Raw genomic sequence first — 19,281 nt, 5'->3', positions numbered from 1 at the left:
GAGGGGCCAGCCTGCTGTTGACACTCTTGTCCGAGGGTGTGGAGGAGATCCGCACTGGTGTCGTGTCAGCTCAGATATCCGGCACCTGTCACCGAGTGGAGCCCACCGAGCGCTGCTCGCCAAAACACATGCAGCAGGACCCACATGTGTCCTGGGTGGCATGAGTTTACAACTGTGGTGTGTGTGTGTGTGTGTGTGTGTGTGTGTGTGTGTGTCTTGTACAGTAAGTAGCTGGTGACGGGCGTCAGAAAAGCAAAGCCAACGAGTCCAATGCAGGGTACATACAATTCCTTTATTTATTTGAGCCAAACATTAAAAAATGAAAAACAAAACAAAGCTGTAAATAGAACACAAAACAGTGAGGACGCTGGTGTTTTTTTTCTCTTTCAAAAAAACAAACAAACAAAAGCAACAGCATTTAAAATACTTACAGCGCTGTTGTGTGGTAAGATTTAGCACGAGGTTGGGGTATACGGTGCAAGACACTGACAATCATGAAGCCGATTCTTTCAAAGGTTTTCGTTGCTTTTTTTTTTCTTTTCTCAAACTCTCCGTCTGATTGTGAAAAACGTAGGTGACACATGAAAGAAAAAAGAAAAAAAAATTCAGTAAGAGTCAAATTTGATTTTGTGTAATTCTAAACCATAGAGATAATCAACCATTTCCCTTCTAGCCGCGGGGGCCCTGATTGAATCCCAATGACATTCCATTGACGGGAACCCAAAAGCATTGCCGAAACCACTGTTTCACACTATCAAAATGACAGAAAAACTCACAAAGGTTCAAAACAATCGACGTGATAAAAGGCCTTACATCGAAAAACAACATTTTAAAAGGCCTCGTTCTTCCTCAGTCGAACCCCATCAAACAAGATGAACAAAACGGACATGAGAACTGAGGCTGAAGTGTGCAGTTTCATGAAAATCGGGGGGACTTCTGTACGCTTCATAGAAAAGGAGGCCGACGTTGAAGACGTGCGCGTGCATAAGCGTGATACTATGGGAAGAGGCAGCAGAGAGCACTTTTGCAGACAGTATAATGGACAGACATAAGTGGGAAATGCGTACTTGATCACACACACACACACACACACACACACACACACACACACACACACACACACACATATATATATGTATATATATATATATATATACATACATATATATGCACACACATACATATGTATACATCTATAATAATTAATTATTCCAATTATACATTTACTGTACTTTTTTGTTTAAAAAAAAAAAAAAAAAGTGCAGTGGTGTGAGATTAGGCGCGGTACAGCAGGATCCGTTCAGCGCACTGCTGGCCCACCAGGCCGCCGTACTGCTGCACCTCCACCTCGTCGCTGGAGGCTCTGCGCCTGCGGCTGTAGGTGGCGTAGGGCATGACGGTCCGCCGGTGGAGCACCAGAGCCCGGCCCACGTCCTTCAGCATGCGAGCATCCCCTGGATGACACAAGAGGGAGCAAAACATTACAACAGGAATTAGGACCGGCGTTTGACGCACCGAGCGCAATAAAGATCCGTCCTGGTTTAACCTCGTGCGTTCCAGCTCTGAGAGACTTGGCCCAAACTGCGGCGTTACTTTAACGAGCCATTTAGAGAAGCTAAAATTATTTTTATTTTATTTTTTCGTCCTCCCAACCCTGCCTCCGTGCCCCAGCAGTTTGAGTCACAGCGGTGCGTGAGCAGGCTAGTTAGCTGGGCCTTGTTTACGGGGGCCTCGCTCCCCTGGCCAGGGTTGCCGGAGCCAGCATTGCATCGGGTCGCTGCCAGCTACCATTAGAAGAGTGAAAACACAGTTAATCTCAAAAGTGTGCGCGCTCTCCCGCTAAACGCCACTCTACTGGACAGCCGGATGGAAAAAGAAGTAAATTAAATAAATACATAAATAAATAAATACATAAATAAATAAATAAACAATGATCCTGTCTTTGACAATGAAACTACTACTGCCTCCTAGTGTGAGGAGCTGAGCCAAGTTTAACTCTCCCTTCCTTCCACTGCTACCCTGCTTTTTAACATCTTTGGTTATGCATTTTAATAGCGGCCCACTTTTAGCATTAGGGAAATGGTAAATGGGAGGGGAAACATAAGGTTAGGGTAGGCTAACCATAACCGTAAGTGCATCATATATAAAGTGTGAATACACAATCAACACAAAACAGACTGCCAAAAGTGTCAACTTATGATGAAGTGTTATCAAACCCGTTAACGTGTAAAAGACCATTTTTGCAAACTTGAATAATTGAAAAAAAACAACTTTCATTAAAATTTTCTTTCAATTCAGAATGTTTGTGTGCTCACTTCCAGACACTTTACTCACGACTCAAAAATGTTTCACCAGTGGTATCTGTGATGTTCCCACCTAGCAAGATATTTCCACAACAGCTAGAGAAACAGAACCATTAGCAGCAACAGACTGTGTGGACGGAGGAGGAGACCAAAGTGTTCCTTGCCCTCATTCAGGGAAGAAAAAAATATGTGGCAGCCATTTCTGCGCTACAACTGGCCCAGTTCTCGACGGCATTTCCTGAAATCCTGTCTCCGCTCCTCTGCTGGATATTATGCTTACACTCGATGCTGAGGGGAGGTTTAAGACAATTGATGGAGTGAAACATCCAAAATGGCTCAAAACAGGAGCCAGTCAGCTCTGGGATTTTTGTTTGTCAAATCCCTTCACATGCATCCTCTGTTAACCTCCACGTGGAATGCAGCTGAGGGTTGTAAAATGTTAGAATTCTTCCCTGCACAGACATAAAATCAAAACAATGGGTAGACCGTCTGAAGTGTGTACTTCTCCTGCTCTGTCAAAGAGATTTCCTGTCTCCGACTAATGAAGTGGCACTTTATTTGCAGTACTGCAATTTTGCGACTTGGTGAAATAATGTATTTATCATTATACAATGCCGATGGTATTTTAGCAGGGAAACGCTTTGGAAAAACAAGCATTCTAATAATATAGTAATAATGTGATATATCAGGAAACTGGGGACACCAGAAAGATCCACCAATGAATGAATGAATGAACATGTTCTAATTGCAAGGATCACAGCTCATACTGCAGGAAATGCTAAGCTTCTATTGATGTACTGCTTTGGAGTCAAGACTCGCACAGACTCAGTAGCTCAGAGGAAGGAAAGGGGGCTGAAATTGGATCCCATAGGAGGACATATTGGAAGCAACTTTTTTTTTTTTTCCGCCCAAACTGCGAATTCATGTTTTATTTATAAGCCTCATCCACCCTCCCCCCTCCCCCCGCTCTGTAACAACCCTCCTGCCCCCCACCCCACGAGACAAGAACCGCTGAGTCACACAGCAGAGGAACGCTTGAAGAAGAAGAAGAAGGAGCAGAAAGGGAAAAAAAAAAAAAAAAAGCTTTAAATGAGGAAAATCAGCGGTACGTTCAGCCTCGACGGCTCTCGGCGGACGTAAACACGTTACGCAACGCCCGCGCGGCTGCAGTCGCAGGCCGTGAAGAATTAATGCGTCCTGACAGGATGAAAGGGAAAAATATTCTAACCTTCCGCGCTGCTTTAATAACTTCTGCAGCCTTCAGTGCCGCCTCCTTTTGAGCGCCGTGCCCTGAGCTCATGTTCTTCATCAGCTTTGACAGCAGCCTGTTGCACAACGGTGCTGCAGGAGTGACACCCGCGCGACACTGGTCCCCCCCCCCCCGATAACATTCCACATGCCGATGGCTTTCTTTGGGATGGTCTATTAACCTCGACCCCTCGAGCTGAGCCTCCGTCTCCCGCTCTTCACTCAAGTCGATCCAAACATCCGCTCCTCGCATAAACAACTTTCATTTCTTCACTCACTTCATCACTGCGGCCCCTCTCACCCCCCCCCCCCCCCTCCCCACTTCTGAGGAGCTCCAGACCCCCGGTTCCCGCCAGGCCAGCCGGACGTTCAGCGACACGTCGCTCTCCGAGGTCACAGATGCTCCGGTCTGGGCCTCTCCCTCGGGTGAGGGGTTCAAGGACCAGGAGGGAAGAGGAGTGGTGAGGGTCAGCCGAGTAGTGCGGAGGGTCAGCGCAGAAGACACCTCGCCACGCTCCCCACACTCTCTACTTCCCGTCGGCTTTTGGAAGACGGCCGCTCGTCCGCCCCCGGGGTTACGACCGCTTCCTCTGACCCGATGTCGCAGGACCGAGAGCGGCCTCGCGTTTGAAAGGGGGAGAGGCCAAAAGCCACGGTGCAGCGAGGGGCCGGAGGAGGCCGAGGGTTCAAGAGCCTGTGTTCTCAAACATTCCAAGCGGCTTACGGCGAGACCTTGATTCTTTGGAGCCGAGGGTGAATTCTGACCTTCCGCATTGAGGAAATCAACAATGGATTTCCGCTGAATTTTAAAAGGATATTTTCAGCAAAATGTTACTTAAAATGGGAAACAAAACAAACAAAAACAAAAAAATTTGGGTGAAGATATCACCATTTTGTGCATTTTTACAAAAATAATGGTGCTGGAAGGGAAATATATCACCTCCCCTAGTGATTCAGCTTGGCTTTGAAGATATATTAGGTTTAAGAGATGTAGATGCAAAGTAAATGTGAGTGCTGTGTGGCAGGCGAGAGAAGTCAAAGAGACAAAAGTCCATTCTAAAGATTTTTGATGTGTGGGTTTCCACTTGTGTGTCGCACTCTCATCAAGTGTTTATGCTGCCAAAGGGCAACAGCCCCGACTTCACTCTTCCTAAAGCAAATACTGATTACCGGCGTGTGAGAGACACGGAATGCGTACGCACACAGTGTACGTGCGTGTGAGTGTTTACACGCAGTGCAAACTCTGGGAGAGGCCACCACAATGGCGCCCTTGGGCCCTTCAAGTGTCAGCAGCAACGTGCCAGTAAATCAATGTAAGCTGCATTTGGACGCAGTAGAGTAAACTTTAGATTAGCCGTCTTTAAACACCTCATTAGGGAGGCCGAGTGAACCCCAGTCACCCCGACAGTCTGAACGCAGGGCCGGCACCCCAGTGCTCTTTCACCCTTGGGTGACAAGCATCCCAATAAGCAAAGGCTTGATATTAGAATGATTGCACATTGTAGTTTGGCTGCAGCTGGAATGTGTTGAAGTCCAACTCATAGTGTATGGTAGCCTGTTTCAAATTTAAGAATCTCTTGTTTGCAGGTTCAGCAAACTACAAAAGGATTTTTTTTTTTTAATGTAAAGAAGAGGATGCAGTACATATGTTATTATTGCTTTGGTTGATACAGTGGTGGAAAAAAAAATATTTGGACACCTAATGCATTTTTGATGTACTGTGTTGTGCTAAGAATCAATCTTAAATCTCTATGTGCAAAGCGTCGTAACCAACATTTACCCAAATGCTGCATGTGCACAGTTATGTCCAGCTCAGAACTGGATGTTCTAAATAATAATAATAATGATAATGGCTTGAATTGATATAGTGTTTTTCAAGATACCTAAAGCGCAACTGAACCCATTATTCATTCACACCACAGTCACGTTGGTGGTGGTGAGCGACATGTGTAGCCACAGCTGTTCCAGCAAGACGCCGTCCCTCACAGGACATCCAGAGTACAAGAGCCACAAGAATTTTGTTTCGTTTTGTTTTTTCATTTGCTCTCAAGACAATAAACACCTCTGTGCACCTCTAATGTAGCCAAACCTTTATAAACGCACACACAAAAAAATATTCTGCCAAATATTTAACTACAATAATTGGGATTGAGAAAAATCCCCAAAAACATTTTTCCCTCCACTGTACATTTAACAATAAATTGTGATTTTTACTTCTTTTTTTTGTCACTAGACATTTTTCCAATGCAACTACTAAGACTGCAGAGTGACAAACCCCCCACAGTCGGTCGATGACGCACACCCTCGGCAATGTCAAAGAGAATTGTTTTTAAACACAGACATTTCACCCCAAAAATTTCCCTTAATTGTCTGGGTTGAAATTGTTATGCGTGACCATAAATAGATGTTGTTACATTCCTAGACTGCACAAAACAGCAGCTACATAAATAAGACTGACAACGGGTAGTTACCCCCAGAAAAAGATGCAGGTGATTGTCGAACCATGTACCATGTGGTCGGGTTCATCCCATGGAACATTTTCAGCGTGTCTTTAATTTCGGCCCCCCCCAGGGAAAAACCAGAGAAGGTGCCAATTAGGAGTGTTCGGCACGCCTCAACAATGTGTGCACCGCGCTCCCGACAATGCAACTGACCTGCCTATCAATTGACCGCAGAGACTATTTCTGGATGAGTCGCGCAACGTAGCGCACAGTCTCCCACGGTTTAACAGCCGGAGCGAGAGCCGACCATCAAACCGGCTCCACGCCGAGACATAATGACGCTGCGTTCGGACCGCCATGCCAGAAATATGTCCAGGATCAACAATCCACAAAGGAAGCGAGAGAGACAACAGCACACAAACGCATTGCGGTGAACAACAAAAATCAACAAATTTTAGTTTTCCGGAATTTTTTTTTTGGGGGGGGGGGGCTGTAGGCATCGGTGTTCAAAGGTCCGGTAAGCGCTGGCTGAGCTGCCGATGGAAACGCAGTAAAGAGGCAGCCCTTCCGAAGGCTCTCATAAACGCTCCCAGTTTTCACGGGCGCGGCCGTCTCACCAGGACTTTAGTCAATAACAAAAGCTAGCCAGGAAATGAGCGGAATCCTCATTCCGTAAGACATGTGGATTGCGATACTTATTACACGGGGCACTAAATCTCCCCAAACCCAGGCCCCGTCACACCATGTGACAGTGGACAGGGCATGGCGTGGCGTGCTAGGGAACGCTTAAAAGTGTTTGTTTCTGCCTCTGTAAGTCGCGCCGGGCCCAGGAATGAGCTCACGACAACAAAACCCCTGAGCCGCCTTCACGCGTTCATAAGTGTGGCTATACTCACTGTCTCATACCAGCTTGAAACCCCGACCCCTTCTCCCTCCTTTTCTCTTCATCTCCATTAAATTGTGTTTATCACACATCTCATCCACTTTCCCGCCATCTGCCTTTCTTCTGCCTGCTCTCTTACCATCCATCTTTCAGACTCACTTTGCTTGAATCAGATTCCTGCCCTTTCAAGTCACCTCTAACAGTATCACTGGCTTTTTTTTTCCTGTTTGGTGATGTAGATTAATGGGTCAGGGTTAGCGGGAGACGGCTGGCCACCGTAAATTCAGCCACTTGGGCTGGTTGCACCTGTGTTTTCTCTAACACGTGATTGGAAGTGCACATCTCAAGGAGGACACACTCGTGATATCCTGCCGTTGTAACTTTATTTTGAAAACCAATGCAATTACTTGTCATTCATTTAGTCTCTTTGGCCGGTGATAAACATGACAAATTAGACATGATGCATTGAAGCATTGGGTTTTGAATGCTTAACGTTACACGTTAGAAGCACACTGCACACTATTAAAAATGGATCTTCCCAAATTTTCTTCACTTTTTACTGTGCTACAAATTAAGTGTATACCACTAACAGCGTCCAACACGATTTTCATGCTAAATAGCTGTAGAGGAGACCAAAATCACACCGATCAGCGACTATCTGCCATCAGCTACTGCTGGCTAATTTACTGTACGTCTTCCTTGTGGCTACGACAAGCTTATCTTTCATTCGCAACAACAACACAGTAACCATTGCACATTTAACCACACTCTCCATTTGTAGCAAAAAGTCAAAGGAAAACTTGGACAGGAGTGTAAAACTATATTCACTCATTCATTCATTCATCTTCTATACCCGCTTATTCCTATTCAGGGTCACGGGGGTCTGCTGGAGCCTATCCCAGCTGTCTTAGGGCGAAGGCAGTGTGACACCCTGGACAAGTCGCCAGTTCATCACAGAACTATATTCATATACATACATAACCCAAACCCATACATATACAAAATATAGACATATATACAATATATACTAACCCTAACCCTACCCTGACCCTCATATATTTCAGACCTACAGACCAATAGTCAACACTCATATAACTTCCTATAAGTCAGTAGTGTCTAATCAGCAAACCCTTTCGATCCTTCTGTGGGCATCTAACAAGAGTTTAAAGCAAACTATATTTTTATAAAGTATAAGTGAGTATCAATATTGGCCAATTCTGAATTTGTTAAGTGCCCATTGGTATAATGGCCTGTGCAACAAATTGTGTTTTATGATAATTTTGTCGTTATGATCGTTTTGAATGGGCCCTTTAATATGGGCCTAAAAAAGGTGCATATTAAATACATCAGTGTGAGATTCAAAGATGAGAAGAATATTGAGTGAAGGTTCAAATCTCCTCTTACAAAGCTCACTGTTACACAATTCAGCTGTATAAAAATAGACCCACTCGACTAAATCCCTCACTCTGCCAGTCCAAACAACGGACGCCTGTCTGTCTACCCTCTGAATGTGCTTTGTTAATGCTGATATTACTGTTAATTCAAAGGCAGCATGTTCTTTTTAATGACAGATTTGGCTCTACTCTGATCAGTGTGAGGGTTTGGAAGGAAGAGGTTTCAGTACACCATCACACAGAAAGTGGATCGGATACTGACGTGACTTCTTGAGCAGTTTGTGCACATAGAAAAGACAGAAAACTGTGGCAGGTTACTTAAGAAATCTACACTATTCTATTGTGCACATGCAGAAAAATCCAGAAAAATCAGAAATTTTACAAATATTGAAAGAGGCATAATAAAAGATATTAAAATGATCACAAATGTGGGAAAAAATAATGAAATTAAAATTAGTTTCAAAGCAAACCTCTACAGGGGTTTATTGATCAGGGTTACCTGCATCGGGGTCCTGGTTGAACCGAGCGTAGCGGCTGTTCTCCAGTCGGGGTAGGCATCGCTCTATTGGTACCCACACAAAGGTTTCTGGGCACAGGAGGTCTGCAGGCCGGTACTGTCCCTGTTGGATGGCAAAGAGTCAGTTTACTGCAAAAAAAAAAAAAAAAAAAAAAAATCTAAAAATATTTGAAAGAAAGTCATTGAAAAAAAAATCTTTATAATCCTAAAAAAAATACAAAACAATTAGCGTTTAAAGCAGAAAAAAGCCAATTATAATTTTGTTAAATTGCTAAAATGAGTAATATATATCAAATATATACAAAATGGTTGTTTTTCATTCTATAGCCCAGCTGATCTCCAAACACTGCCACAGGCCAATGAAAATAAGTTTTGGGTCAAGCTTTGGAAACACCATTCTCATACAACACCAGTGACCTTCTGGGGTGAAGGGTTTGACAAGTTGTAAACTGACCCCGGGGTGAGGATCAGGGCCGGGGACCTGGATCAGGCCGGAGCCCTGTTAAGGACCTTTGTTTGAGCAACAGCCCTCCGTGTCTGCAGCACCGTGTTGTGCGTATTGTTGAGCGGGGAATGTAAACACGCTGGCATTGTAATGCGCGCTTGTGAAACACGGACGACTCTCCGCAGTGGAGCTAACACTTTGGATGGGAAGTAAACGATGCTGAACGAAAACAGCTGCGAGGGGCGGAAGGCAAAGAGAAATCGGGAGGGGGGGTCAAACGAACAGGGGGGGGAGGTGGAAGATGAGGAAGAGGAGGAGGAGGAGGAGGGGCCTCCATTATCACTGACCTGCGTTTTATCACATGGCCTCTGACAAACTGTCAGGACGCCTCTGTAAACAGCGAGCCCGTGGCACCATCTCAACGTACACAACAATGTTTATGGGGTTGTTTTTTTTTTTTTGGAGGAGAATAAACTGCAGGACAAAGACTTCACTGTTTCACTGACACAGAGGTTATGAACTCTGGTCAAAACGTGCGTGATAATTGAAAAGGACAAAACAAAAAACCATTGGATGCCACAAAAAAAAAAAAGAGAACGGGGCGCAGCCATTGAAGATCAATGGCCATGACACATCTGTCCGTGGGTCTATATGGAAAGTATGTGGCCTGTTTTTACATGCAGAACAGGATTTCAGGTGAATAAAGTAACAGCAGTCTTATGCTCTGGCCCATGAAGGGAAGAGACACAGGGGAGCAGTGATGCCACCATTGTGGAATTGCCGAGTTGATACAAGCGCAATGTTTACGGAATCGGGCCCATTCCGGTTTTAGACCATTGATTATTCAGTTTGCTTGTTGTTGCGTCGTGCCAAGGAAACAATGAAATCATTTATTGCGTCATCTTCGAGTGAGCGCAAAATTTAACCTTCCAGCCTTGTGAGACTTACAGGGTTGATGATAATATTTCTTCTAAAGGTTCCAAGGTGCAACATTCCGATGGCATAAGCCCCTTTTTTTTACTAACTGAGAGCCGAGCACCTGAGAATGCACATGGCTTGCCTCGGCTGTGCGCGACGTGTTCTCAGCATCGTAGTTTGAGGGAGATCTTGGAACAACAACCGCTGGTTAGCGCAGCTGTTTGCGGCTGACAAATTTTATTCATGCGACTCCTGCAAAGGTAGAAGCGTTGCTGCATTCTGCCTTTGCTATCTAGTTCGTTTTGGGTTTTTTTTTTATTCACACTGTTAAAGGTCCAGTGTGTCAAATCTTTAAGGAAACGCGGTATTTAAGGAAGCCGGCTTGACAGCGCATTTCGTATTGGAGGCACAGTTAGGTGGGCTTCCTTTAAAAAATGCCGGCACAAGTTGACAGCTAACTAGGAGCAAGAGCCTCCATCTCTTGCTCCAAGTATATTCTAATTTACATGAGAACCGTTCTAAGGGCAAGAAAATCAAACTACTTTTATTATATTGTGAGTATACACTTTTATTAATGTTTTTATTGGCAGTATGTTGAGCACAAATCAAGCCAAATTTCACACACTGGACCTGAATATTCTGCGTCCGTACACCACCAACTCTCAAGCACCTCCTATATTCCGTGGTTGAAGTCTATGACCTCTTCAGTGCAAATAACAAGACTATATCAACCCAACATCAGGTGTCTCCGGAGATGAAATGGACTTTAGCTGTGCCGTTTGTCAAGGTCAAGACTGAGGTCACGGGTGCATGTGGGAGGAGTCATTCAGACTGAGGCGAAAGACAGCGACGTGCTTTAAGTGCTTCTGCCGACAGATGAGCGCCGTTGGAATGTCGGACATTCGCGATCGCACCCATTGGACGCACGGCGCCGCGCATCAACAGCCGAGGAAGCCTTGAGCGATTGTCAGCACGGCCGGCGGGTGCGTTCTCACACCCAGCCTCGCTTCTGTGGGCTCCTTCAACACCCCGGCGGGACACACCTCAGTTTATAAGAGCACAAGCTCGCGCACCTGTTTGGCAGGCGACGTGCCGAGCCCGACGCTGCACGTCAAGCCCGCTGAAGGGAAGGACGAGAGCGCGGAGGGCGAGGTGAGAATGGAGGCCATGGGGTTTTACACAAGACATGAAGAGGATTCGCCCGTTGATCTCAAAGCAGCAGTTTTGAGTTAAATTAGCTCCTAATTTCTAGAAGATCGCTTTGCGCCTAAAAATAAAAGTCTTTCATAAAGCTCCTGCGATGCCTCTGCCACATGTTGAGCACTGTCTGCCTGAAGAAAAAGAGAAAGGAGGATGAAGAGTGAAAGCAGCGCGGAAGGCAGCTATTAGCGGTCTGGAATAAAAGAAGAGAGACGAGCGAAAGGAAAGGTTTGGTTTTCCACAACCAATCCCTCATCTCTGTGTCTTCACTGGGCTAAAAGTGAAAACCGGCCTCATCGTTCCCGCTCAACGATTTTTCTTTTTTTAACCCTTCCTCACATCGGCTGGAAGGCTGCACAATTCTCGGACTGAGGTCGCCTCTTTACCGGCTCCCCTTCTGCTCGACCTTTCGTGCTTGTGCAAAACGACTGGCTCCCTAAAATCCATCTCTTTATCTAGCAGATGCTGAACGCTAGCGGAGGACAGAGTAATAGTTTCCTGAAAGTTCGATCTGTGAGGAGGGAAGAGCGATGGGCTGTGCGTAACGGCGGCCTAATGGCTGGAAGCGAAATGGTCTGTTGCTCCTTTGCTATCTCCCTGAGTGAGTGGCTGCGAGCTCAGCCGAAGGCTTGAAGAGGCCACTGGTAGAGATAGTAACAAGATGTGGACATCGTGAAAGCCCCCTTAGAATGTTTTTTTCCCCCCTCGGTATCTGTCCATTTAGAAGGGTATCGGTCCAATCAGTAGATAGCCAGTCTGAAGCTTCCCAGACGCAGGATACGGACCAGAACCTTTGAGTTCGCTCCTCCTTTTTTCCCCCTCAGTGGCCCCATCCCTGACTTTTGATATTTTTAACACCTCCTGCGCACCAAATCCATTCTTTTCAGCCCTGCCTCCACTCCATTTTAGTGGCGAGAGGTGACAGTGATGACTGGCAACCTCTTTAGATGGTGGATGTGGTGGTTGCGGGGGAATAAAGTGGCAGAGAAAGGGAGCAGATTGACTTGCTGCATGAGATGAGTCATGAAGGAATCACTCAAAGCTACGAGCCATTAATCCCAGTCCCTATAAACTCCTTCACAGACTCGGCCCTGCTACCGCTAGCTAGCTAAGTGCAACGAAGAAACCAGACAACACTATTCTAACTGCTTTGTGTAAATATATCAAGTTAATGGCTGCATTAGCCCAGTGGGGAAAATCAACGGCTCCGATTTCTTGTTGCAAGTGGAAAGTCTTTGCAAAAACTGAACAATGGGACATGATTCAAATGAAACGTGACACCCGAATGTTTTTGATCGACTGTCTGGCTCCGAGCTCCCTGTTTACAGAAATGCACTTGCGACAGCAAAGTATTTCCCGATATAATGGACTTCAGCGAGACGGAGGCATGTGAAGAATCTCATCTGGGGAAGCTGGACTGATGTAAACAATTACGAACGATGGGACGTCACGAGAGGGTAAACACACACATCTTCACGTGGCTCGATGCAGGCCGTAGCCCAGCGCTATTAATCGCTCGGTGACACAGCATCACTCATTCTTTTCAGACCACACACACAGAGACAGAGAGAGAGAGAGAGGAGAGGCCAGAGTGAACTTTATTGCCAACTCTCTCTCTCTCTTCCTCTCTCACACACACACACACACACACACACTGTTGGCCCTCTGTTCCCGTCTTTCATTGCGCACTCACTCACTCGCTTTTTTTTTGTTTTTGTTTTTGTTTTTTTCACATACCAATCTGAGATAGGCAGCGACGCTGCAGGCCAGTTTATGATTTATAAGAAAAGCAATTAATTGGAGGCATAAATCGTGGGTTCCCACCAGAGCCAGGGAAACCCAACGGAAGACTAATTCTCTGTCTGTCAGAGTTTGGTATGAACGGAGCCCAGAGTTTCACAACTTTGACTGCAACTGTCCAAGCTAGCGGACTGATACACACTCAGATTCAGTGCAACGCAACTCTGCACTTGTTCCCTCAATATATTTAAGCTGCCTCGTTTAAGAAGATATTATGTGGAACATATGAAGCAATACGTTGAATGCTTCTGACACACCAGGCAGGATTAAAGAGGAGCAAAGAGGGCAAAAACTTGTTGGAAAAAACACACTACTACAGTATTAGCTGAAATGTTTAACGGCTGATTAGGTGTTGGTGTTAAAAAGTTAATCACATGATGGCGACTCAGTGCATTTAGCCATGTGGACGGGGTGAGAACAACTTGCTTAAGTTCAAAGCGAGCGATCAGAACGAGGAAGAAAGAGGATTTAGGTGACTTTGAACACGGCTCTTGGTGCCAGATTGGCTGGTCGGAGTATTTCACAAACTGCTGCTGACCCCCAGGGATTTTTAACACTGGCACAACCATTAGAGAATATGTCAGTGAAGGTTCTCAGTTGTCCAGGTTAGTTAGGTTCTAAGAAAACAGAGAACAAATCCAGTGAGCGGCAGTTGTGTGGAGGAAAATACCTTGTTGATTTTGGGGTCAGAGGTCAGAATGGGCCGACTGGTTGGTGACCATTGAAAGGCAACAGAACAGTAACACAGATAACCACTGGGAACAACCTAGGTCTGCAGAATAGCACCTCTGAACAAACAACACCTCCAACTTTGAATCAGCAAAGCTATACAGTGTACACGCACACACGCGCACACACACACACACACACACACACACACACACACACACACACACACACACACACACACACACACACACACACACACACACAGGCCACTTTATTAAGAATCTGGTACTTGTAAGGTGTAACTAATAAAGTGGAAGGTGAACTCCATCGGTTTTAATGGCAAGTATATAAAGTGAGAGATTTCGACCAAGCAAAGAAAACCTTTCTTTGCTCTAAATATACAGTTTTATTCCCTCTCATGTTTTATGCCATTCAGATATTCTGGGTACTTCAGCTTCAGTATATGGTTGCGGTAAAAAATGTCACTGTAATCTGATGGCACCACCGTAAAACAATGAATAATTGAAATAACTGAGGCTTCAGAGTGTGTGTCTGTGTGTGTGTGTGTGTGTGTGTGTGTGTGTGTGTGTGTGTGTGTGTGTGTGTGTGGCTTATTGCTTCATACATTACAGAGGCTTTTTAAAGGGTGAGCTCACTCATTATTTCACAGCTATGGAGACGCAACAGGTCATAATGCGATACGCTTTCAGTCTTGGTGGAGGAGAGAGCTGCAGGTTAATTCCAAGTCCTAACCAGAGGCTCCACGACCCCATCACCACCACCACCACCACCACCACCACCACCTCCACCATCCACATGACTTCACACCACATCTGCTGTCCATTTCCTCCCGCTGAGTTTTCGCTTCCTCCGGACTGAGGTGTGTACGTGTTTGTTCACACATAGCTCCGGCCCCTGCGCCCGTGTGTGTGTATGTGTGTGTGTGTGCGTGTGCGTGTGTCCACGATCATGTTTCCAATAACGGTTATGAGTGTGGCTCAGATCCCGCCTCCCGATGCAAGGCTGGTCGCAGACCAGTCTGAGGTCAGGTCTGCTTAATCTAAAAATAACACAAAGATACAAGGAGCCGTTTAACAACTCATCTATTCATTTCTGAACAGATGAGTTTTGTCAGTTGGCTCTAAGCGGGACATGGATGTTTGACCCTAAAGAGACAGACGCGGTCACCGTGTCGCGTTTGTGGTGCCTTTTTGCGGCATGTTATTCGGCCCGCTGTCACCCGGGACAAGCCTGAACTGGGATTGTATACAAAGAGGCCCCAGTGTGACCCAGGGCTGAGCAGGCCTAACCTAGACTGGCCCGGGCCAACGCCCTGACCCCCGGGGGTCACGTCCAGCCGATCCTCCAGTCCAAAAAGCAATAAACACAGGCTGTGATCCCCGCCACTGCACTCTCTCCGCCGGCCGCGTACACATCCAAGAAGCCTCCATCATCCTCAGGACCATTGAAACGTATGCACTCCACCCGGGAGGGAGGGTGAAGGGTGGGGGTAAAGAGGCCGGAACTGGGAGGAGCCGATGACAGACACACGTAAACGACTCGGCTCGCACAAACACACACGCTGTTCGGATCAGGCGGGCTGGACGGAGAGGGACGGCAGGCCAGTGAAAGACAGGTCCAAACACGCTGCAGCCCACACAGACGCACATTCATGGCAGCCTGCCATGATATGTTCGCGTGTTCGTGTGTGCGCGCGTGTGAGCGCCTTGAACACGTCTGTGGCTACGCGTTAGCGAGGAATTCACGCTAACCGACGCCGTCTAAACACTCAGCCGAGGCCTTTTCACCTCTCTAGACACATGACCGCGGCACAGCCTTCAAATACAGCAGTATGCCCCCCCACCCCCCACCCCACCCCACACACACACACACACACACACACACACACACACACACACACACACACACACACACACACACACACACACACACACACACACACCTCACGACACACCTCCTCCCATCCCGCTCCGTCCCAGCGCTCGCTTGCCTGGCCGAGCGTCACGTCTCCACTGCTGACAGGTTAATGAGGAGAAAATATTTTTACAGGATCGTGTTTCGGCGGCACCCTGAGAACCGTTGGCGGCGCTTTTACGGGCATCAGCTCACACAGTGGGCATTTTTATCTCTTTATCTCAACCCCCCCGCCCCCGGTCTTTTACGAGCAGACGAGCTGACACAGTCTGCGGCTTTGACCCAACTGGCAGCACCTTTAGTCTTAGGACGAAAACCCCACCTCAAGCATCTAAACGCAAGGGCAAACCCGACCCCCGCTGGACCCCTGACACCCACACTCAACAACGGTTCAACAAATGTTGAAAAGTCATAATAAAATCCCGAGGTAGGCTCATTCGGGACCCCGATGTGATTCAATGCCAAAAAAGAGAGAGAGAAGGAAAAAAAAAGAAGAAGAAAGAAATCACTCCTTTCTGACAAAGAGGTGCAGCTGCAGCAGCAGCAGCTCTGAAAACAAATAGTGCTGAAGTTAATGACAAGGCAGACACCTCAGGCTGGCAGCTAGCGGGTTCTGGGTCAGCTCAGCGTGACGGCATCTCCAAACTTTCGCTTTCGCCCCTGCGACCTCCACTACACTCCCCACCCCCACCCCCCCAGCTCCCGCCCCCTGCCACTGCCACCACGCCCCCAAATCCTGCGTTGTGTACACACACACACACACACACACACACACACACACAGAGTAAGACCACACTGTGTGACCTGACCTCTTAAACTCTGCTCCCTCAGGCCGCTCGTCCTGTCAGCGCTCCACCGGGGGGTGTGGGAGGGGGTGGGGGGGGAGTGGGTGTGGGGGGGTACCGCACTGCAGCCTGTTTGTGGTTTGTTAAAAAACACAAACCCGGCGAGCGGGGACGAGAGGGCGTGGGCGGGCGAGATGACGAGGCATCAAGGAGAAATCACCGAAAACAAACTTTAGACAAATGTTTCTGCTGAGAGCCGCACTGTTGGTGGTCTCCTGGAGAGCGAACTCAAACAAAAGTGTTTCTGTCAGAAAAGCTCCAGGTCTAGGGCCGGGGGTGGGGAGGGGAGAAAGTCAGAAGGCAACAAAAGAGGTATTGCTTTGGCTTATAAACTTCACAGAAAAGGATGAAAATGGGCCCGACGGGTTTGATCTTATTTTGATGGCTTCAGGTTTGGTTACGTTGGGATCGCTGGGAGGTAAGGTGAGAATATAGAAGCTGTGAAAACACAGACGGGGGAAAAAACACCTCATCATTGCTTCATGGACAGAAAAGGAGAAAAAGGCAGAAGGCTAAAGAAATAATCTAGACTGGTAAATGTGGAAACATGTCCTCAGTTTCAACATGGAACTCGTCCCTGAGACAGTAACTGAATATCGCTTCTTTGTGACTTGATGCGTCTTCGCTTGCAAACTTGACAGTCACAGGTACCGGATCCTCGCCAGAGCAGAAGAAAAAAAAAAAAAAAAAAAAAAAGCAGCACTCCCGCTGCTGACAACATTAGGCTAAATTATCTCGGAATCAGTTGAAATACTGCTCGGCCTGATCCCCCTCTCACTCCATCCATCTTTCATCCTGACCAGCATGGTGGCTGAGTTCTTTAAAACAGTTGCTGAAAGAGGAACGGAAACAAAAAAAAAGGGGGCCGGGATGAAGAGGAGGGGGGGGCGGCTGCACTGTGCCTGGACCTGCACTTTCATACAAACGCTGCGGTTACCTGCAGAGCTTTTCAAAACAACTCTTATAAATCTGTCAAAAGGTTTATATAACGTGAACGCTAAGAGCAAGAGAAAAGAAACGCAAAGACATAAGGAGAAAGGAATGTCCTCGCGTACAGATCGACCACCATTTTTTTCTCCATAGGGAAACGTCCTCAACTAGACGCCTCGGACTCGCTCGCTGCCGCTCTCAATCGGCTCGCATGCACAGCCAGCGACACACACAATGCGTGGTCTCACACACATGCAAATAACAAACTGTCTCTGCAGCCCCTCTCCCGCTAACCCAACCCCTCGAGCCCCCAAAAAATAACACGCAGGCACCGTCCGGATGGCTGCGGCTCGGAGGCTCTGCAGCGTGTCGCAACCTGCGGACGGCCGGAGGAATGTTCCAGAGCTCCCCTTACATTAATGCAGGCTGTCAGTTATTGGCGGAGACGCAGCGATTACGACGTTTGAATGTTGTTCCTCTCCAGGAATTAGAACCGTGAGATAATGCGGAGATGTTCTGCGCCGATTGCCGTGAAAACCTGGGGTGAAAAGAAAACGCTGTGACGAGCCGGCGCGTACTCGCGCATCCTGAGAAAATGAGGCCTGATGCACATCGCCTGTGTCGAGGGGGTATTTTGTCATGTCTAATTGATGTCATGAGAACTGAGCTCTTTGCAGCAGGTGACAGAAAAGCCAGCAGGCGTGTGCGGACGCGCGCGCGCGCACGCACGCAGCGATTGCAGCCAACATTAGCTGCAACAGACTGAAACTAACATCGGATTCTTTCGCAGGCCCGACTCCCAACACAGTGGCTGACACCTGGATGGATTCATTTCAGGTCGGCTGAATTCAAAAGCTCCGGCCATGTGGAAAACTTCTGGCAGTTGCCGGAGAACTAAACCGGCTCTCCGGCGGTGTTTGTTGTTTGCGAGGGCAAGGAGGAGCCGGGGCTGAAAGGGAGCGGAGGTGCAGCTGCCGCAAAAAAGGGCTCTTTAAGAAGTCAGAGGAGCACCGCCGGGAAACGCATAATCCTTTTTTCATCTCGCCTCCTTTTCTCATTTGGCACACACGTTTGTCACTCCTCTTTTTCTCCCCATCTGTCCTCTTCCTCTTCCTCCTCCCTTTTTTTAGTCCCTCATTTTGCTCAGTCCTGCTTTTCTTCTTCTGTGGAAAATGTAATGGTTTCCTGGGCTCAGAGTGAGACATTCTTTCACTGCGAACAATAATAACAAGAGTAAGAGCCACTTGATGTTACTCCCGCACTCCCCCTCACCCACTAGGTACAACTTTGTATACTGTTTGCGTGTTCTTTCTGTGTGTGTGTGTGTGTGTGCCCGGCTTTCTCCAAGCAAGTGCCTAATCTGTAAGGACCAGGTACTGCAGATTGGGAAAGGCAAGTGAGGGTACGCCTCATTTGTTATCATCAAAGTCTGCTTTTGCTGCGCTTTAAACTAACCGGCAAGACAAGTGCTAGCAGACAGTTGTGCTTAAAAAAAGAAAAATGGAAAATTGCTCTTGTATGGTAGGGATCCTTTCATCTTGCGCAAAAAAAACAAAAAACAAAAAGAAAACAATTAAATAATAATAAAATGGAGCACATGATTGTTTTTTATTGGCAAGCTGCAGGACATAATGAGAATATGGGCAGTATTATTTTGAGATCATTCTTGCTTTATTTAAAAAAAATAAAAAATCTTATCACACGGCAGTATTTTCATTTGCACTTGCTGACAGTTTGGATTTGTGACCCATAA

General features: G+C 46.9%; 1 protein-coding gene across 4 annotated transcripts in view; it reads right to left on the bottom strand.

Annotated features, from left to right (window-relative positions):
• Positions 1-273: 273 nt before the first annotated feature.
• Positions 274-19,281, bottom strand: part of ate1 (arginyltransferase 1) — a 52,855-nt gene continuing 33,847 nt past the window's right edge. For all 4 annotated transcript variants that reach the window (XM_076019042.1, XM_076019044.1, XM_076019045.1 and 1 more), the window contains 2 exons: positions 8,769-8,889; positions 274-1,454 (listed from right to left, as the gene is read on the bottom strand). In XM_076019042.1, the coding sequence (XP_075875157.1) occupies positions 1,276-1,454; positions 8,769-8,889 (300 nt within the window). In that variant the 3' untranslated portion in view covers positions 274-1,275. The remainder of the gene's footprint in view (positions 1,455-8,768; positions 8,890-19,281) is intronic.

Source organism: Nelusetta ayraudi, unplaced genomic scaffold (genome assembly GCF_046127955.1).
Source record: "Nelusetta ayraudi isolate G7.1 ecotype Tasmania unplaced genomic scaffold, CSIRO-AGI_Nayr_v1 ptg000008l, whole genome shotgun sequence".
In the NCBI taxonomy this organism is placed as follows: domain Eukaryota; kingdom Metazoa; phylum Chordata; class Actinopteri; order Tetraodontiformes; family Monacanthidae; genus Nelusetta; species Nelusetta ayraudi.
The sequence above is the reverse complement of the archived record's forward strand: the minus strand, read 5'-3'. Positions and strand labels throughout refer to the sequence as shown.